This window comes from Pseudopipra pipra, chromosome 5, assembly GCF_036250125.1.
Source record: "Pseudopipra pipra isolate bDixPip1 chromosome 5, bDixPip1.hap1, whole genome shotgun sequence".
NCBI classification, from domain to species: Eukaryota; Metazoa; Chordata; class Aves; order Passeriformes; family Pipridae; genus Pseudopipra; species Pseudopipra pipra.
This window is the reverse complement of record NC_087553.1, coordinates 26,910,213-26,932,208: the sequence shown is the minus strand read 5'-3', so window position 1 is coordinate 26,932,208 and position 21,996 is coordinate 26,910,213. Positions and strand designations below refer to the sequence as shown.

Here is a 21,996-nt window from a genome sequence, read left to right as displayed (position 1 = left end):
ATCATGCAACCCCCAGAGAGTTTTCAGGCAGTATACAGGGAGATTCAACCCACTGAGACAGTCTCCCATCCCTGTCACTGTCTCAGTATGTGTTTGCTTTTTGTGAATATGATCAGGCTCCTTCATGCTTTCACTCTCATTATGTAACCCCAAGACAGTAGCCTCAACCCAGAGCTACTAGTGAACACCAAGAGCCTCTCTCAAGTAACATGGTCATTCTAATTTCAACTCATCCTCATTTCAGGCTTTTAAAACATCACTCATACAGCAAAATTGCCAGGACTTCTCCAGGTTAAGAACAAAATGAATGAAGACAACCAAGAAAATATTCTTATATTGGGTTACGATTTTTTTTAACCCTGATATTCTGTGGTACGTTTCTTTATTTTTGAATATAAAGTGACAGAAATAATTTGTTGTTAGAAAAGAGAAAGTATCTTTGACTATTTACAGGTTTTGTACACCACAAGGATTTTCATGTTTTTGTTGATTTTTCTTCTTTTTCTTTTTTTCCCCTTCACATCCTTTAAACAATGCTGAACTGTAAATCTCAACAGTTCACAAAAACTCTCTTCCCCAAAAAACAAACCCCAGTGAGAAATAGAAGAAATCAAAGGGGAAAAAATTAACTTCTTTCTTAGTTCTCCAGGAAATCCATTTTCTTAAATACATATATTTTTATGTTTATATATATAATTTTTTCAAGTTCAAACACCAAAATTCAAGAGAGAAAGGAAAAAAAACAAACAAAACAAGTGTCTTCCCCACCCCCCTCCAGAATCTGTTGATCCCTGCTTGTCCAAAATCAGAAAGAGTTATTTATAGAAAGAAGAAACGGAGGGGGGATGAGGGTGTATGGAAGAGGAGGATGAGGTCATGACTGGTGGAGAAAAGATAGTAGGGTTAGGGCCTCAGAGAGATGAGGCAAGCCTGAGTTTGACCGCGTTTTCCCATAGGAAGACGCTGCACTGGGGAAGTATCCAGTGTTCCCTTGCCCCCATGTTCAGTGCAAGGGCGCTGCCTTTCTGGATCCCTGTCTCAGCCCCACACCAGATGCTCAGTGTTCACTGCTTCTATTCTCCCCACACTCTTCGCTGGTCCTCCCATGCCAGCCAGCCTGCCCTGAACATCCTCAGCCAAAGGTGTTACAGGGAGCAGAGTGGAGTGTCTCAAGGGTCTCTGCTGCACACAGCCAAGCCCCTTCACGAGGATCAGTGCCAAGGTAGCCAGGCCATGACTGGCAGCGATGATTGATGCCCCATTCCCTCCCACTGGCTCCTTTTGCTGCTCACCCATTTCACTCCAAGTCTAAAATCACTGAGCACACAACTCAGTGTGTCAGAAACTGTGTGTTCACAGAAGCCTGATTCCAGGTCCACAGCATTACATGAAACTCATCCTGTTGCCAGCTAACCTTGGCATCCTCTTCTTCTGTTTCATGACTGCAGGGTACTGGCAAGTAACATGTACTAAGAAAAGACAGAAAATCCACCTCTGATTCCTGGTTTTAATTCCCTCCTTATGATATCTTGACTTCAACTGCAACCTGATGGAAAAGTTCTGCCAGATAAGTCAAATATTACACTACAGAAAATGAAGTTTATGGTGCAGATGTGAGCCTGCAATTTACACATGATTTGTGTGTATTATAATGTATTAATCAGGAAACACTATGTAATGTGTGTAAATGCAAACCATGATCTTAAATCAGTTTTGCATAATACAAGTAAACAAATTAATTTCCCAATATGCTTGTAAATGTTAATAAAAACTTGACATTAAGCGTTAAGTTAATGTCACTGGATGATAATGTTACTGGATGAGAAAGCAGCATTGTATGTCACATATGCCCTTTAAATGCAAATGAGTAAAATTTACATGTCCAAGATACACATGTTCTTCAGAACTCAAATTGCTGTTTGCTGCAAGTCATGTAAGCTCTACTTTATCCGTCAGCAATTTCTTTTTAAAACACTGCCTCCTCCCTGGAGAGAGTAAACCATCCAAAATTAAATGTAAGGAACCCTTGAATATTTGAAGAGTGGCAGTGACTGTGTAAGTAGGAGTATGCATAATTTAAAGGGGTTCTGGCAAGACAGACCTAAAATTCTGGAGCAATTAATGAGGCTGGAACTTGAACAAAGCTGAACTGTAACCCTAGGAAAGCTGGTTTTATTGTCCTAGCCTTTTGAAGACAAAAGGAAGCTAGGTAAGCCTCTGTCCAGTTGCATGTTTGTTTGCACTTCAAAGCATCCTGCAAGGTGTGGAAGCAAAGCCCAAGAAGAAGTTGGCCAGAAACTTCAGCCACTGTTCAAAGAGACCAGGATGTCTTGGATGAAATTCATCAAGACTTGCCAAGCTGAATGAGCGCTTTGCATGATACAAAGAGGTTCTTGATGAAGCCTCTTCCATGTGACAGTCTGAGGTGTTACTGCACACTGGTGGAACTGAAAAAAGGGAATTATTTTCTATACAATATTTTGACAGTCTCCCTGTAAATGCTGAAAGTTTGTAGCAGCCTGACAAAAGCAGCAAAGGGATGCTCAAGACTACTTGTGAGGAGTACAATAAGACCTTGATGTGCAAGATTCCACAGAAGGGAAATGAGATGTATTTTGAATCCTAGTAGAGCTTCAGCTGAGAGAAATTAGGTCAAGCTGACAGCAGAGGCTGGGCCTCGTGTACTGCACACATCTTGAGAGAGCATGTACAGCCCAGCACCTCTCTGGATCAGATCCATACAAGCACTTCCTCATGCTACCTGTAAAAGTAGAGCTAATTAAAAATGCAAAGCAAAAACTACCACAATTTGTCTTTCAGGTTCTCTTTGTCTAAGGCTGGGATGAGTTACAGCATCCTCAAGGCTTTGCCCAATGGAAGAAGTGAAACGAAGCTGGAAAACAAGAGCACTGCCAGAATAGCAAATTTCTCACCAAACTCACCTGAAGCAGAAGCTGATTGCCCTGGGCATACTGTCATCCCTTCATGACTTTCAGAGGGATGAGAAGAAGAAAACATTCTGCCAGGTACTGAAGTGGTGACAGGCAAGTCTAGGGTCTTGTGGTCTGCTCCTGGGTGGAATCACAGACTCATCTCCTCACTGTTCCACTGCCTGTGCAGGAAAATCTCATCCCTTTATAGGGTGGGGGAAGATCAGTTGGGTGGTGTTTGCGCAGTGCTGCAAAGGGATGAGTGTTTCTCTCTCAAATCTCAAAAAAACCCCCCAAACAACTAGGCTGAGACCCTGACTGGCCCTTCAGGTTGAAGTCCGTCAACATCCCAAATCTTGTCTCCCAGCACAAGCTGGGAGCACTACTTCTAGGAATATCCCAGGGAGATTCCTACACCGCTTTCTCCAAACAGAAACCATGAATGCAATACTTTTCACAAATAAAAATGCCAGATGTCCTTCTCCTCTGCCCTTTGGTTTTATCACAGTTCATACAAGTCATATCAAGTCACCTAGCTTACCATACCTCTGGATGCCTCAATTATTTCCCCTATAAAGTGTATGTCTCATTTAACCTCAAGAAATTTAGACACAAATGCATGCAAGATTTCAGGATATTTGCATAATATATGTAAACTATGGCATCTGACAATTTATTTGTTAATGTAAATGCTAATATAAACGTCTTTAGCATCAAAATCGCAAACTCTTTGAAGTAAGGACTGTGGCAGAGTGAATCATTGAACGGACAAATCTTGTTTGAAAACAGCACCTAAATGGTTTTGATCAATTTTATGTCAGGGTTTCACCCTACTGACACAGCATTTCACTTTATTCACTGCTTCCCAGATTAATGACCGGTACTGACACTGTCCAATTCCACAGCAATAATGTTGTTAGGAGAGATAGAGTCATTTTGACTAACACAAAATTACCCCTGAAGACACCAGTCACTGCTTGCATTCGATGCACATCCCCAAGCACACCTTTCTGATGAAACCCTGCCAATGTGCTACCTAGTTTCCCCTCTGTGGCAGGTGCTATTGAGGAGGGAGGTCCTGCACCCTCTGAAGGTAGCTCCCTATCCTCAGCTCAACAGAGGGCATCCTCCAGGATTAGTTGCTAGTTGAAATTAATATTACAATAGTTTAGGCTCAAGAGAACTCAATTAGTTTACCTCACTATTAAGGGTCACTCCAGACCCTTCATAAAGAGATTTTTTTAAAGAATAAACATTTCTACCTTCTGTAGTGGAAATTTCTAAAGGCATCTGAGCATCTAATCACTATTGGCTTTCAACCAGATGGGGTTTGATTTAATAAAATTATCAGGTGCTTCTAAAAATCCTTCCCTACTTGATGCAAACATGGCAAAAGCATTAACTGTTTATTTCTTCCCAACACTCAGTGCTGATGGCCCCCAGCTGGGGGTGCCTGGGGTTGCTCTATGTCCAGGGTGTGTAGAAGGGCAACTTGAACAGCGCCAAGCAAGCACTAAGTGCTTGAGACTCTGGACTCAGGGTTCATCCCTTGAGACCAAGGTGGCAGAGAAAGTGGCCCTGCCCTTTGTGGCAGAAACTATGCTATTCCCTCAAAAGAAACGATGTAGAAACATGCCCAGAACCCGTATTTGGACACCACCAAAAGATCTGCATTATTCTACCACTGCAAAACAATACTCTACATGAAGAGACAACAGTCAGAGTTTCCAAGTGAGGGAAGAACCTTCCATTTCTCATTTTCAGGAAATTTTCCCTTGGGAACTGGGGAAATAGGGATGGAGAAAACCAATTCCTTCTTTTCTGCTTTGATGTGAGTCTACACACCAGTCTTGAAAGAGCAGCGAGCGCATAGTGTCAGTCACTTAGCATTCCAGTGCACGTCCCCTCTGCTAACAGCAGCCGAAGGGCAATCGCTTACCCAAAGCTTAACCTTGCAGCTGGCAGGCCTCAGTGTCTTGCCTCCTCAGCAAGGATAACTAATCAAAGAGCCACAGAGACAGGTCCAAAGCGTCATGCTTCTCCAATTTTAATCTAATGCCTCAGATAATAAAGTGTCCATGAAGCCCTTACTCCCTGCATGTAGAATGAGGAAGGTCAGCTGGGACAGCAAACGGGCTTGCCGCTGCAGCACAGAGAGCTGTGACTTGAGGAAGAAGAACATCTGAACAGTTAGTCCCTAAGCAGTGTGAAGCTGCAAAGCTAGGAGAAGTGGTTGGTTCATTACTACTAGCTCTTTTTCATTCCAAATAGGATGCTTTCACCTGTATCTTAGAACATCAAGGTTCAGTGTCCAAAGCTGAAAAAGGAGTATCTGTGTGCAGGAAAGGACAAGAGCCTGTGGAAGTGTCTTTATCACATGTAAAAGTCCTTACATGTGAAAGGCCAAAGAGAAGCCCTGAAATTGCTCCAATAAATAAAGAACATGAGCTAATATTCCCCAGATATGGGATATACATCTTTGCAGATGCCTTTTCTATAACTACAATCCTAGCCCCATGTTCAAATTGTCAAAAAGCCACATTGAATAGCTGTTCTTCATTGACAGTCCTGGCTTCCTGATGGACCCTGAGTTTAGCTGAGTTGGTTAGAGCCTGGTGCTAATAATGCCCAGGATGTGGGTTCAATCCCTGGAGGGGCCACTCACTGAAGAGTTGGACTTGAACATTCCAACTCAGAATATTCTGTGATTCTGTGACCACACAGAATTGTTGAGGGCAAACAAACCCAGCAGCACTCACATTAACAAAGGCACAGAGATCTTTCAAGAAGAGTATCTAGGATTTGTGTGCTCAAAACCTCCAGACTCCTGCCTTTGCTGTACGTATGTACTGGAAGGACTACTGTCCTCCCTCTGGCCTGGTTGAATGTCTACTTTGAAAGACCTGAGATCTGAGCAGTTTGGTGTGGAAATAAGTTGAGCAAAATGCAAGATGTTCTACTTCATCAATAGGCCCTCTGGGTCTAAGAGGAGAGTTGAGCCTGTTGCTTCACTCTGGGGAAGGGAAGGTGAGTGAGCACAGAGGTTGGAGTAGAATGGCCCCTGGCAGAACTTCCAGATAGCATAGCACATGGCCAAAGCCCCAGAGACAGGCTAACTCAGACCCAGATAGGCCAAGAAGTTGCTTCAGGATTTGGCCTCTTTTATGCTAAAAGGACTCTCCCTCTCTTTCCTCCACCGAGAGGTAATGTTTCCACGGATTCCCTTTCACACCTATATCTGGGGCTCAGAATTCAAGAACCTACCAGTCAAGTTAGTCTACACCACCATTGCCTCCAGGTCCTCCCTGTCCACTGTATCTTGACTTGATTTTTATCCGGGATTCTTTTTCTGCACACTGCTAGAGGTGTAGTCTAGGTTGATATTGAGTCCTCACTGGTTTTCATCCTTCTTTCTCGGTGCCAAACACATATTTTAAGCTATATGGTGTGCTATTTGCCTACTCCCTTTCAGCCTACAGTGTAGAAGACACCAAGACAAAAAGGACAGGAGCAGCAGAGAAGGTCCCCTGCTAGCTGACGGGGTAGTGTTTAAATGATTGTGTGGGAAATGGGAGCACGAGGGAGGAAAGCTGAAATTCATATGCAGGCATGTGAAATAGTTTCAAGGCAAAATGAACTGAGCAACCTACCAACCTCCCTGGAAGAGTCCAGAAACCAGCATCTCCTGTCCTCTGAGCAAGAAAGATCCACAGCATGCGCTGACGATCCACCTTGATCCACAGCAGGGTGGGATGGGTGCTAGCACCTCCTCAAAGGCAATGCAGTGCTCCAGCACCTAGAGTCAGAGACCCCAAAGGAGATAAAGAGCACTGACACATCACTGCTTTCAGTGGAGCAGAGAACCACCACCATCATTTCTGAGAGAGTCTGGAGCACTGATATGACATACTGTTTTGTCTGGAATTGGGAGAGGCAGTCTCCTTCCTTTAAGAAACCTGGTGAGGGAGAGTGTTAATTTTTTCTTTTAAGGAATGAAGAATGGCACCAATATATCCTGCAAAAGGACACTACCTTGTTCCCTTACTCCAGAAGGAAATGTCAAGAGACCCTGGTTTAACTCCTGTGCCTTACATAACAAAATCCCAGAATTTTGTCAGTCCTTTGTTATTGTCTTACCTCCATTATATCTGCCTCCTCAGTATTGATACCTCAACTACTCAACAATCATAAATCAAAAAGAAAAAAATCGTGATCACTGCTAACATTCAAAAGCAGATCCTGGCCATTTTCAATTTGCCTTTTGGTTTTTTGAGTCCTTGGGATTCATTCTGGTTTTGTTTTCAAGGTTTTCTCCCCAGAAATCATAGATAAAAATTACCTTTTCATATAAAATGAGTTTTTCCTTTTTTCTTTTGTTTTACATAATCACAAAAGTCCACTTACCAAGACTGAATAAAAATATTATATGTTGAGAAACACACAGTAAAAGCCATGACAGAAGCATCCCTCTCTCATACGCCACTGCTTTTCTCTTCTTTCTTTTCCCTCAATAACTAAACAAAAACACCCTCTGCACAGCTTTTATTCTTGATCATTTTATTTTGGTGGTTTTCATGCTACATAAAAATTAGTTTTTATATCAAAAAATTATTCACAATATTTCCAAAATAGTTCAAGTTTTTTTTTTCTTTTTGTGTTTTTTAAATATTTTTAATGGATTTTCATTTCTTTTTTTTTTTTTTACTGCAGCTAGGGTTACAAAACATCCCATTTCCTCTCACCACCACCAATTCACTGTCGGTTCCCTTTTACATTTGCATATGTAAAAAAAAAAAGAAAAATAACAAAACTTTTTATATCATTTACTTGAGAAATAAAAAGTCATTTGGCACTCATGTCTCTGTGGCTCTGATTTTCACCAGCAGAGTGGCTGGAGGTGGGCTTGTGTGTGTGTGTGTGTGTGTGTGTGTGTGTGTGTGTGTTTTTATGTGGTACGTGTGTGTGTGTGTGTGTGTGCGTGTGCACACACACTTGCATGCATAAAGGGTATGAAGAGGAGGCAAAATTTAGGCAAAGATGGTCTCAGAAGCGGATATATCTGCTGTGTTCAACAGCCTGATGTGTGGCCGGCTTCACCGCAAGACACCAACAGCTCAAGAGAAGAGGAGGTAGCAGTGTTGGGCAGTAGAAGACTTAGACTAGACATATTTCTTTTTCTTTTGGTTGATAGACTGAGCTTATCAAATGTGTTCTCCAAAGTAAATGTATATTAGTTAGAAAGCAAATACAGCTGAAGCTGACCTGCACCAGGTCTAGAGACGCTACCTGCCCCAACCCTAGCAGACACAACAGTTCTCCACTACCGTTCTCAGCCACTTCCAAGTACCAAAGGATGAAGGTGCTGGGCTTTCCCTTAGGTGTCATGATATTGAGAGCTGGCCAGATACCCATGCACCACCTTTAATCCCTGCTTTACAGTTTGTGACACTCTGCTCAGTCTTGAATGATGTTGTCTAGATTGAGGGTTGTTCCTAACCACTTGCAAATAGCTCAGGAGAGGCAAGGCTGAGCCCCTCTGGCCCACTTAGGGTCATTCATTTGTCCCTGTTGCAGACCTACATGCCTGGCTCCTGCTCCAGCATAGGAAGGACTGTGCAGGGGCCAGTGAGCCATTTCCCCTGCCTGTTCTCCAGCCTGACCCAGAGGATGATCTTCTGTGGGTGCTCATTTCCTTTGGGTCAGGCCCCTCAGCAGCCACAGGGTTCTTGTCCCAGGAATGGCCATGGAAACTGCCAAAAAAAAGCCTTTCTCCATCCTCGCCCAGGCAATCCTGCATGGCTTCAGGAGGACAGGACCTGGAGTTCAGACAGCCTCCCTGCCTTGCAGCAGCTTTTGGTTCAACGGCCAAAGCTCACTGGAGAAACGTTTAAATGTTTTTTAAGGGAAAAATAGAGAAAAATTAAAAAAAAAAAGGAAAAGAGAGGGAGAAGCCAAAAAAAACCCAAACCAAAAAAAAACCTCCAAAACCCACCTGTGCAACAATTAAATATTTTGTCTTCTGGGACTCCAGAGGGAAGTCAGTGAAAAGCTACTTCCCAAAAGGCTGCTGCCTCCACTTTATACCAGTTTTCACCTCCGATTACAGATGATGCTTTGGTCACTGGCAAAGAGACGTTTCAAGACAGCCCTGCCGTTCCAGAAAAACATGTACAAAGGAAAGACCCCAAATACAGCTGAACCATACAAAAAATAACTGCACAGAACTGAGGTCTCAGAAAGTTGTATTGCTGAAAACACCTCCCTGCGCCCACTAAAAGGACTGTGTAAACGAACAAACAAACAGCAAACATACAAAATAAATCAACAGCTAAACAACAATCTTTCCCCCGTGTTAGAAATTTTGAAAACGCAAAGCTAAAAAGAGCAGTTTACTGTGTTTCTGATCACAGGTGAGAGACAGCCTGTTCCGAAGATAGGAAAAGCAACCAGACAGGCAAAGAGGCGTCCAAAGCTAGCAGCTTTTTGTGCTAACCTCCACACTGACTGCTGTCCAGCGGGAAGGTCATTTCCTACAGCACCTCTTGAAGGCTCCAGCTTGATAGGAGCTTTTAGGTGTATAGCATGTTGGTAGTAGTAATAATACTTAATACACACACACGTACAAGCACTCACACACATACATCTTCTCTTCCATAAAAGACAAGCCTGGCAGAGCACAGGATACAATTTGATGGAGAGGAAAGAGTGGCTGGACATGGAAGAAAGCAGAGCAGGTGGACAGATGTTGTCTGATAGAATGAGTCTACATATAAAGAAAAAGAAACTATCAAAGAGACCCAGTGACACCGGCAATAAAGGGCTGGTTAAGCAGACTTAATACAGTGTAGATGATGAGGGCCCTAGCCCCCAAATGTTGCTCCTTCTCCATCTGACTAATTATGGTATCTCTTCATCAGGTTCTGATTGTCTTTTCTGGCTGCTGACGGAGGAGAGCAGTGTCTTGTTCAGCAGTTTGGCCAGTTAAAATGCTGTGCCAGCTGGCACTGTAGGGCCCTCCCAGCAGGTCATCCTCTCTGGTGCTAGCAGTGTTGCAATCTCTCCTGGAAATGAATGGGATGAAGAATGGCTGCAGAAAGGTCACTCCCTCCCACCCTCCCTTTTCACGGTTCCCTCTGAGGAAACTGAATCCCTCCAGAGTGTGGAATTTGCAAGCTCCCTAACCAGCTCCAAGCAGCAACAGTGATGTCCTTTCAAATAGAGGGAATGGGAGATCAATCCACCTCAGCTCAGCTTTTTCCTGTGTCTACCTGACACAAGAGCAAGAAAGGACAAGATTTCTTGCAAGTGGAATTTCAGTGCTCACATTGCCCTAGGAGGCAGCAAAATGAATAGCAAGGAAGTCTTGTTTCAGTCACAGATCAGATTGACCAGATCTCTCCCAAAAGACCTTACTGGTCAGTATGTGATTGTCTTCCTGCTCCACCTATCAGTTAAGGCCAAAGTAGGTAATGAGTGTGGCACAATGGTTTGGAAATGTGGCACAGCGGATTTACCACAGAAGTGAATGAACACATGGAATGGATTTCTATATTCAAATGGTGCTATATTCAAACCCTCTACAGGAGGAGTCTGTATCCCAGCCCTGATTCAGAGCTGGTCCCCCAGAGTCCAAACAAAGCAGGTGTGCCTGGGGTCTGCCAGGTAAGCAACAACAGGGTTGCCAAGTTACCTGCAAGTCCCCATCACCTGGCTTTAGCAGCATACGGCTTCCAACATTTTCTCTTGGTTCAAACACATGCATACAAACACCTAAGCACACACACCGTGGCACCACACATACAAATGTGTGCAGGCTGCATAAATACACATACCAATATGAACCCACCCCTGCCCCCCACAAGTAGACACATGCAAGAAATACAGACAAGTAGCAACAGGCATGCAACATACACATGGTGATCCCAAGCAGAGGAAACCCCTCTAAGCTGTGTTCAAGCATGGTGAGTTCCTGGGAGATGAATCCTGGCAAAATGCACTGCAGGAAGAGGCCCACACAGGGAAAAGAATCCAAAAAAAAGTATTCCAGGCATCTAAACCCCTAAGTAGCTTTTCCAAAAGCTCCTTGAATTTCACAGGAGTTTAGCTGCCTGTGAAGATGAATCAGGTTCCAAGGCCTGGAAGGAAAGCAGAGGGAGAAAGCACAAAACTTTAATCTTATCCCCTCGACTGATTTTTGTCTGTTCAGGGGCAGGTATCATCTTTCTCCTCTTGACATGGGACTTAGCAGCCAGTGTCCAAGGGCGCAGACAGAAGTCTCATGTAATGGGATGCATTCTCTCTGGACACCCCACAAATGTTGGCACATAGAATAAGCAAAGGAAACACAGCAAGGAAGTGGTGATGCTCAGAAAAGTAACTCACTCTTTTGGTCATAAGTAATAGATGGGATGTACTCCCAAGGAGATACCTACCCACATCGTGGGTTGGCACTAAATGGGCCCGCATTTCCAAGTCCACGCATGTTTGGAGTTCTGCCAGGAGTCATTCGAATGCACAAACATACACCTCCTCCCAGACTGACAGGTATTTGCAGACGTGTATTTACAGGTACACAGACCACTGTGGACCATGCTGGGACAGTAATGCCAATGTCATAGCAAGGGTACATGAGAAGTATAACTACCCTGCTCACCCTTGTGAGCAGAGCTCCATTCCCATGTGGCTGTGGTGGTTTCTCTCACCCAGAAATCAGAAACGCAGGTCTGCAATGATGTTGAACAAGAGTTAGCTGCAACTGGGAGAAGACTGCTGCTCTGAATAACCATGCTGACCCTTTGCATTGCTCCCTGCACTGCCCATATGATTTCATACAGCACAACTCAAAACCTCAGAGACCATGGCACTTGGCAACACACTACACACAGAGAGACTGCCTGGCCCTTTCTCAGACTGTGGCCAGCAGATCCATGTGTTTTCAAGGATAAGCAACCAGTAACATGGACGTAAAGGATGGTGGGTTGATGTTCATTAAGGAACAATGCAAATTGTCAAAAAGGGAAGGAGGGAGGTGTTTTGGCATCTGCCCAGAGCCCCTACCAGTTTTGCATTGGCTTATTCACTATCCTATCACTCTCCTCCCTTACTGCCATGACATGAGACCACAAACCCTAGGCAGATAGTGCCAAGTACCAGCTTATATTAACTTATCAGACAGAAAGGGAGCAAATACTACCAGACACTCGCTCCTAGGTTTGCAACACAGCAGAACATAGGTCTTTACAAGCCAATGGCCTCTAGGACTTAAAGGAAGTGCTTTTAAAAGATAGCATACTTCTCTCCAGCAGCCTTGCTTTATTCATGTAGAGTAAAAGCAAAGAAACTCTAGTGATCCTGATATGGATCAACCTGGAGTGGTTAAAAACTGTATCCGCTCCTGCTCTAAATTCACCAGTCAACCATCAAGGACAGAAATTATGTTCTTTCTCTGGGCTTTCTCAGAAAATACAACTTCACTGCTCCCTTGCATAGGCAAATTTGCCATACTGATTATTTCTTATTTCTTGAGAAGGCAGGAGCAGAACACTGCTTCAGTGAAAGTGACAGAGAAGTCAAAAATAGCTACGAAATATCATCTTCTAAAAATCTGGTCATGGCTAGAATTTTCCAGGAGAGAAGTAGTAGAGGCCTGCCCTTCACTCATCTTCTACACAGCATTGCACAGGTTGATGAAGACAACAGAGCAACAAGACAGTAATAAGAGGAGAGTGGGCAAACAGCCAACATAAGTCATTCTGAGGGAAGAGGCATAGAGATGAAATTGAAGAATAGGTGTGAGTAAAATAGGAAAGCAGATAAGAGGCCAGGGAGATGACACAGTAAGCTGCTGAAGAGATCAAAACACCTGAAAACGAGGTTCTGCTAAGAGGAAGGACAAAGAAGAGCAGAGGAAGTGAAGTGGTCAACACAGAGGATACGAGACCATGCCATCTCCCCTCTCACTGGTACTAGGAAGGCCACAAAAAGAGGGAGATGGAAGAGTTGGTCAGGAGATGAAGGCCCATAGGGAGATCCCTGAAATCCACAGTAACAAATGTACTCTGCTGACATCCCAGGGAGAAGACAACGGGGACCAGGGAAGAGAAAATAATCAAAGAGCAAAGCACATAGAAAAGGAAACAGCCCTGTGCCTCACAGAAACAGTCCCTAGCAATCAACACGGCTTTTATTACAGGAAATTATTAACACCCTCTGCTACCCACCACCCCTCACCAATCCCAAACCTCCCCTGTTTGGGGACCCTTTCTTGGCACACACATATAACATCCAGATAAACTTTCCGAACCAGCAAAAGCAACCACTGAAACAACTTCAAACACCACAGACCAATAAAACCACAATTTAAAAGTTAACTTTCCCAACCCCCCCCATGCCATTATTTAATAAGGAAATACTGTACAGATATAAAACCCACCCTTTTCCCATCCTGAATATAATTGCTTGAGCTAGTTTCTGTACATATATACACATGTATTTACACAGTAATGCTGCAGTCAAGAAAGCAGATGATGTAAAAGTCACAAAGTGAATACATAAATTAAATAACTACCAGCAGAACATTAGGAAAGGTCACGTTGTTCCTACTTGCCAAAAATGCATTGTGGGACAGAGTCATTAAGTGTACTGCAATCTACTGTGTGTGAGTTGTGTGTTTATGTGTGTGTGTGTATGTAAGTTGTTTGTTTATGTGTGTGTGTAGTCACTCAACCCTCACAGCTTCCTGCTGTATTGGGTTTGTTCATGTATGTTTCACTTCCCCAGTATGTCTCATGAGTGTGCGTGCCCAGAGGAACCTCTGTTCCATAGCATGGAATTTTTTTCTGACCTGTTGGAGTGTATACCAGTGGTTGCTGTGTTCCTTTAACGGCAGAAGGCCAGCAGGTTAAGAGATCTGTAACTGCTAACACATCACAGAGATCCTTTTTTTACCTCAGCACCCAGGGGACTGTGCCCTTGGCATTTGCAGACATGAGGCCTGCTCTCTGTGATGTGGTTTCACTGTCTTTTTCTATACACAAGCAGATTTATGCCGTGCCAGTTTTGTTGTCAGCAATGACAGAAGGGTGCCAAAATTCACTCAAATGGCATGGCTAGGTGAGGAATTTGGGGATGCTCAAGAGATAGAGAAAGAACTCAAAGCCAATTGCAAAATGTTTTTTGTGTTGCCATTCTAGTGGCAGACACCCAGGTCTGTCTGCAGTCAGCTCCAGGCAGGTCCAGAGAGCCCGTGATGAAGATGAAGCAATAGTATTCATATTGCCAGTGAGACACTCAGCGCCCCAGTTTGCCTTTGATGGGGGAGGAGAGAGGAAGCCACAGGGAAGTGTAGGTGGGTGAATGCAGCGAGGGTCTATGGCTTGGAAATCTATTTGGCTGCAATTTGAAAATAAGCCCTTGTGGGGACAACATTTGGGTCCCACTAGTTACTATCTCAATGTGCCCTGCAGCATCCAGCAGCATGGTAGGTGTGTTCCAGGTGGACACGCCAGGTGTGTTCAGCAGCAGGGAAGCACTTATGGGGAAGAGTGGGTGCAGTAGGAGATTGTGGCTTGGAGTCTGTCCCCGTTTGTTGCCAGCAAATTGGTTCCTTTCTCGTACATGGCTCACAGAGGGTCCTGTGGTGAGCCAGGCATATACCACAGAGAGGAAGCATAATTGGACTCTACCCTTTGTCAGCTTGGACTGAGAAGGAAGCGTGAAGTGTAATTCCTTAAAGCAAGGGTGAAGAGAGTCAGCACAAAGTCCTTTCATCAGCACCCCTGATATTTATCCCCTTCCCTTCTCCTTTTCTTTTTGGCAACCAAAAATGCGTGGGGAAGAGCAACCTCCCACCCTTCTCCATGGGAAGGGCTCACCAAAGGTTGCTTGACTGAAGTTGAAGATGTGTGAAAGGCCTAAGTCTGATCACTGGCTGTGTTCCCAGGCTTCCTTCCATCTGTTGATAAGCAATGTAGGTGGGAGGATATGCCATATTTGATAGAAAGCTCTAAAGCAAAGACTTGCCTATAAAGATCCCTGAGGTATCTCTGATCACTCTGACCTGTCACCACCATCATATTCATTCTTTGTCTCCCCCTCTCTCTTTTGCTGGCAATTTTGCTGTGAGAAAAATCTATTTGAATGTACAAAGGGGCATTATTCAAGATGGATGCTAGTGTCTTTTTGAAGTGAAGAGCTCAACATCAGCAGGTATTGCTGAAGAAGAGGCTCATCCTGGCAATTCTTAACTCCTCCACCAAATCCTTCAGGATATCACAAAGGAACCTTCCTCCCCCCATATGCTGGAAACTGAAGTACCAATTTCCTACAGGCAAAGTTCATACTTGCATATTGCTAAACATTTTGAACCCACTGGGTTTCTTGCCTGGAGAGTTCTGACAGTGCATGCTGGATTTCAGAGAGAATGGGATTTTTTTTGTTATTGAGGAGGTGGGGCCGGTGTGCTTCATTGTCTCAACTGACAACAAGTCCTGACTGCAGCTTTTCTTTCCTACTTAGGATGTGACATTGAAAGTTCTGATACTGCCCTCACTGGGAGCCGTGATGGGAGACAAAGAACTACTACACCAGCCCGTGTTGTGTTGCACTACAGTAAAAAGCTGGTGTGAATACTCCAACAATGTTTATGATGTGGAGATCCATGGCTGCAAGTTCTACCTGCCAGTTGATTTCCACTGTGAATGGCACATTTTGATATTTTCTGAATACTTCTTCAGTCTCCTTCATACACATCCTCCTTCAGCTGAGTACATACATTCCAGTACCACTTCAGAAGAACATGGCTCATGAAAATACCTCTCAGAGAGCCATGCCTGGGGCTAGAAGTGAGGAGGTAAATGTCAGAAACATTGCCAAAGGCACCTAATCTTCCCTGGGAGGTTGGCTGCAAATATTCAATAGAGGTCACCAAACGGTATAGGATACAACGGCTTTTGTTCAGTATTCTTGTGTGCAGAAACCTTCAGAGAGGGGAAATGTTCCCAGCCACTGCCCCAGAAAATACTGGTGTTCCGACAGTAGAGAGAGAGAAATGGCAAGGGAGGGGATATGGAGTTTTGTCAGGCTCTGGTATGAAATTCCATTCTTTTCTGGCCTGGTAATACACAGCACATGGGTCGTTTCCTAGTATAGACAACACCTGCTGCTAATATTACCTGTTTGATTTACTTGAAGACTTACAATGAAAATACACCAAATCTAAAATTCTAAATATATAATCAGAGTTTAATAACATCATTGATTTATTTTCTGGATTATGAATTACACCCTCCCCCCTCCCCCCTTCCCCTTCATCTCTGTCCCAAAACTTGTTGACCTGTCAGAACTAAAATAAACAAAACAACCAGAAAAGATCGCTTATAGGAGAAAGGATTAACCTGATGGACACATGGCCTAATCTACTGTGGGAGAAGGCAAAATACCAGACTCCTGTGGTTAGACCAGTGGTTCAGTCCAGAACTTCCAGTTCTTCTTTTCTGGTTGCCCTAGAGCATTCATTTGAGTGGTTTGTGGCACAGTTATATTTGCAGAGCACTCAGAGTGTTAACAGTGCTACAACAGTATCAATACTAGATAATGATTTTGGCAAACTATCATTTGCCAATCAGTGGAACAAGGGACAGACCAGTTCGGAGAAAATACGAACCAACTTTCAACCCGGAACACAAAAATCAGAACCTTTAAGAAGAGATTTGAAAAAAGTTCCATTAACTTCTTTTTGGTTTGTTTTCAGCTTAATTTCCCTGCAGAGCCACCCTTCAGGTTTCCTTGTTCCAGGTGGGGAGGGAGGGAAAAGTACCGAGATAACCACCAAAGAGATTAGCTGCCCTCATCAGCTGTCAAGCTCCCCCACCCCAAGCCCTTAGGAAATACCAGAAATTAGCACAAGCTTTCCCAGGTCCAGGATTTCTAAACCAAAGTAGCATTGGAGAAGTCTCTTAATGTCAAAGTGATGGTCCAACCTGAGCGGCCAACTTGATGGTTCACCCCACTACTATCAAGACAGTGTAGTGCCTTGAGGCCCAAGCTCCACAGAGAGATGCTGGTACAGAGAGTTTATATGCAAAAAGGAATTGGGGGTGTTCCCATCAAAACATGAAACCCTGCTGGCAAGGCTTGAAGTGACGGTCCGGCGTCTTCCATTCATGAAGATAAAGGTGACAGGGCAATACAGGGGGCCTCAGGGGAACACAACACACATGGGTTTCTCTCTCTCTTTCTCTCTCTCTCTTTTTTTTTTTCTCATTCATACGGCCTCGACCTGCGTAAACCGCTTCCAAAACGCAGCCTGAAAAGTCATAGAAAACAAACAGAACAGAAACAAACTTCCCCTCCCTCCCACCCCACAACCTGAATATTCACGAGAAGAGAAACACCAATTTATACAAAAACGCAATAAAAAAGAAATATTTACAAATGAAAGGAACGCCTTCTTGGTGGCCGCTGTCAGAGGTGTCTGACAAGCTGCCATGTGTTCTGGATTGCAGATCGCTCTGTTAATTTGTTTGATTTTTTTTTTCTTTTTTCTTTCCCTATTTGTTCTTGTAATAAGAGAAGAGGGAAAGAGTAAGAAGTTCCCTTACCTCAAAGACTAAGGGGTGGCATCACAAAGACTCTCCCCTTCTTCCCTCCTTAATTTCCTCAGTGAAATATAAGAAAATATTCCCCTCGCCAACCCTGCCCACCCTCTCCTCACATTCTTTGACTTTACAAGTAAATCCCACCCTCCCCAGCTTAAAAAATAAATAAATTAAATAGGTAAATAAAGAAAAGGCCTTCTCTTGGCTTAAAAAGAGAAAGATAAGATAAAATCAACCATGGTGTGGTGAGGAATGTGAGAGAGGTGGCTTTCAGCTCCAAGAAATGTGGCTCATAAAGGCAGGGCTGCCTTCTCCCTTCAGAGTCAATCCCCAGCAGTCTCCCCCTGCTCTCAGCACAGGACTCTCTTAACTCTTCCTTCCCCTGGTGAGCCATGGTGATTGAGACACTGGGACAGACCCAGAATAAGCAGTAGAGATTTTGGCATATCTCTCAGGAGGGAGAGGTCAGTCCACACCCCCACCTCAAGAGAAAGATGACATATGAATGGGGTGTTCAACTTCTCACTCCTACCATTGCTCCTTTTCCTTTAGTTTAAGTTGCATCTAAAATGATACAATGGAAAGAAAAAACACTCTTATCGATACTAAGTGCACCGGGAAAGCTGTCACTACAACTGCAGGGATGGGAAACCCTAGGCTATTCCAGCTTTGCACCTGTGCTAGTATCTTTCTCTTGCACACAGAGGCACACACACATGTACACACACATCTCAGCTTTGCATGTCCTCTCTTCAGCCTTCAGCACAAGCTTCTGTGCTTTCTGGCATTTATTCAAGCACACCCCTTCCCAGGAAGACAAGCTGTGTACTTCCTCTGTACATTCAATAGTAAATATACATATGTATTTCCCAAGGGTGCGTACACCCTCCTCCCATTTCCACATGTGCAAGGAGGCATTGAAACAGTCCACCAGCACCACTGCCACCACACACACCCTTCTATGAAATTTCTTTTTTCCTCTCTAGCACCATGCCAGCATTGGCAGCGGGCACCCTATTCTTTTTGTTCCAACCTGTTGGCCAAGGGTAGGGAGAGTAGAAGGATTTTTTCCCTCCCCTTCTCATTGAAAGAACATGACCAAAATGGGCTTGGTGTCCCCTGAAGTGACAGTGAAAAAACTCCCCACCTTTCCCTATTCTTAAGCTCTGTTCCACTGTGTTTGTACTCCAGACACCTTATAGGATCGTGGGTTTATTTTGCTTTCTTCATAGACATTTCAAGTATAAGTTATCGTATATACTCGCATATAGGCAAACCCATACTATATACTGCTCCCACCCTTGAAGTATGTCACAGCTAGTGAGCAGTTCACAGCTAATGAACTAACCCTGTTCCCCTTTCCCCAAATTCTTCTCATTTCAGTGCAAACCAGCATCTTTTGTCAGAGTTTGGAAAACCAACCCTGGAATCAGAAAGGCTGCTGATCAGCTTTCCCAAACTCAGACTCTACTGCCTATCTATCTCTCCCACTGGTCTGCCACAGATTCAATGGCTGTAATAGCCACAGTGAAACCACTAGCCTGACCTGCAGACAAGCCTTCTCTCCCTCCCTCCACACCTCCCCAGCAGACAATTCAAAATTCTAGCATAAAATTTCTCAGCATATACGCAAATATATATATATATATATATTTCAGCCCTAAACCCCCATAGTCTTCACAAAATAATGTAACAAGAACCTCAATATAGCTAACATATAAGTGCATCATCAAGTTAGTCGTGTTATTCCCCCTTCATTTTCTCCATGTCTTAAATACTACTCCTTTGTAGGCAGTTTTAGGAAGAGTTGGCTGAGCAAGCATATTTTCCTGCATGTCCATTACACTGCTTCTGCTGCCTCCTCCTGACACACACACATGTGTGTGTGCACATGCCTTTCTCTGCTGGGAGCCAGCAGAAGTGAAACACTACAGTCACTGCAGCTTCTCCTCAGCCCATCCCTTCCCTGCCTTTTTCTCTGCTTTCTGAAATCACAAGCAAGGATATCCAACTCCGACATCACTGTAAAGTGCAATGGCCAGGAATGGAGAGGAGGAGAATGGGAGGAGTGAGAACATGGAAAAAGAGATAAAACGGGAGGATTGAGAAAGGGGAGGAGGAAGAGGGGACACCGAAGAGGGGACACCAAAGAGGTGGCACTTGTCGCCAGTGCTGCACTACTCAGAACTCCAGTATCCCACAAACTAAGGACGACTCAGAAGAGTAGCTGATGGGATTGATCCCACCCCACCCTCCCATGCCCCACATACACCCCCAGTCCCTCCCCACGCTCTTCCCCTCTCACTCAAACATCAGACTCAATACTGGAGAGTTTCTCATAAACATGCCCGTTGCTGGAGCCATTGAAAGCCCTGGGGTTTTTGTTGTTAGGCACACAGGGGTTGGACTGGTTCCCTATACAGATGTCCTTCTGGAAACGGGCTGGCACAGCCCCATGAAGGGCTGAGACCACCGGCTTGTTGGTGGTGACAATGGCTCGGAAGTCTGGCCTGGCTTTGGGCCCTCCTGCCACCACAGGCTGCCTGAAGAAATAAGATTTGCTGCCGTGGAGCAAGCATTGGTCATCCCCAAAAGTGGGGATGAAAGGGTTTTGGGTGACCCGGTCGGGGTAGAGCGACTTGCTGAGCATGTAGCCCCCACTGCTGCCGGGGTTGTTGTGGTGGTGGTAGCTGGTGGCGGGCACTGAGGACTTGTTGTTGGCAAAGGTGGTCTCACTAGCTGGCATCTCAAACATGTGGGCATAGGGGCTCCCCTCCAAAAACCGGCCCTTGTCCTTGAGGCTGACGCTGCGGGGGGCCAAGGCTGAGTCATCCTTCTGCAGGTCCACAAAGGTGTCATAGGAATGCTGCCGGCGGAGCTTGTTGCGGTTCTTCTTCTGCACCTTGGAAGCAGAATTGGAAGGGCTCTGAGGATATTTGGAGGAAGAGGTGGCACTAGTGGCCACGGGCACAGGGGCAGGTGGCTGGTCCAGCTCTTGGAGTGAGTTGTCCTCACTGATGTCATACAGGTTGCCCGCTTTCTTGCAAGCCTCACAGCGGATGCAGGCCTGGCGGGTGGAATTCTGACCCACCACTGATGGCGTGTAGTTGTGCAGCTTAGAAGGGCAACTGCGGCAGAAATTAGCCCCGGTCCGGTCCTCCCAGTCTAGATTGGTCAGGTTCTTCTCCCATGGCGCTGGGACCCCACTCACAACACCATGCTTGTGCTCATTGCTTCCGCCAAACTCGCCCGAGCCGTGCTTGTGGTGGGCCCTGTTGGTGCAGGATCCACCCCCTCCTCCTCCTGTGTCCCGCTTAAACTCATCTCCCCGCTCTTTGTAGATATCCGTCAGGTCCACATGTTCCCAGTGCGGCGAGTTCTCCTTGGCCCGAAACTGGTCTAGGTAGAAGTCCCGTAGCCCTTCCTTGTCCCTGAAGTAGCGCTTGTGGTCAGGTGAGCGGGGCGGGCGCCGGCGGTAGGCCAGCTCTATCTCATCAAACTCCCGCCGGGACTTGGCAGAGGCTGGGCGCTTCTTCAGGCTGTCCTTGTACTGCTGCTTCCGCCGCTTGGCCGCATTGCCCTCGATGTTGCCGTAGGTGACTGTGTGAGTGGAAATGTCTGAAACATCTGAGCGAATCAGGTCATCATGGGTCCCACTGCCCCCGTAGCGATCACTCTTGAAGGAGAACTTGCCATAGAGGTCACCTAGCTGGCTGTGCTTGGCAGGAGGTAACCCCAGGTCCAAGGGCTTCTTCCCGACGGACCGTGACTGGGCATTGAAGGGCGGGTTGTCACAGTCATAGAGCCCGTCGATGGAGCTGGTGCTGCCGATGCTATGGGGGCGGTGGTGGTGGTGGTAGTGATCCTGATACACGTTGCTGTCCTTCAGCTGGAGGTTGCCAAAGGTCCTTTCCACCTCACTAATATAGTCACTGAAGAGGTTCTCCTCGCAGGGGGGGTTGTTGTAGGATTTACAGTCTGAATGAGTGAAGCTGCGGCGGTGCTCAGAGATATCATAGACTGATGACTCGCGGCGGATAAAGTCTAGGGCACTCTGTGGTGAGCCATTGACCCCTGACAGGTTGGCCATGTTCTTGGCTGTCCGAAGCAGGCGGAGGATGTTGGAATGGGTGTTGTTCATAGTTGCTGTGGGGGAGTTCATTGCTGACTGGCGTTCTTCGATGGCCACGCCGTGGATGCAGCTGTAGATACCCTGAAATGAGAGAAACCAGGAAGGTGAGTGGTCCTGCAAAGAATACACAAAAGGGGACCTGGACTGGGAAGCACCCTGTGCAGCAAGAGCATGTTCCTGTAGGACGGTAAGGCCTGTCAGCCTTCCATCATTAAAACATAATCAAATCAAATGAAATCAGATCTGCTCTTGATATTCCGACCCTCTTTCTTGCCTCTCACATATTTTCCTTTCCTTCCATTCCTCTTCCTCTGCTTTGCTTCATGTCATATATGTA

The 21,996-nt window shown here is 45.2% G+C and overlaps 1 protein-coding gene across 2 annotated transcripts in view; it reads right to left on the bottom strand.

Moving 5' to 3' along the window:
- Positions 1-326: 326 nt before the first annotated feature.
- The window catches only part of GRIN2B (glutamate ionotropic receptor NMDA type subunit 2B), a 232,607-nt gene continuing 210,937 nt past the window's right edge, over positions 327-21,996 (bottom strand). For both annotated transcript variants that reach the window (XM_064655234.1, XM_064655235.1), the window contains exon 14: positions 327-21,740. In XM_064655234.1, coding sequence (XP_064511304.1) covers positions 19,833-21,740 — 1,908 coding nt within the window. In that variant the 3' untranslated portion in view covers positions 327-19,832. The remainder of the gene's footprint in view (positions 21,741-21,996) is intronic.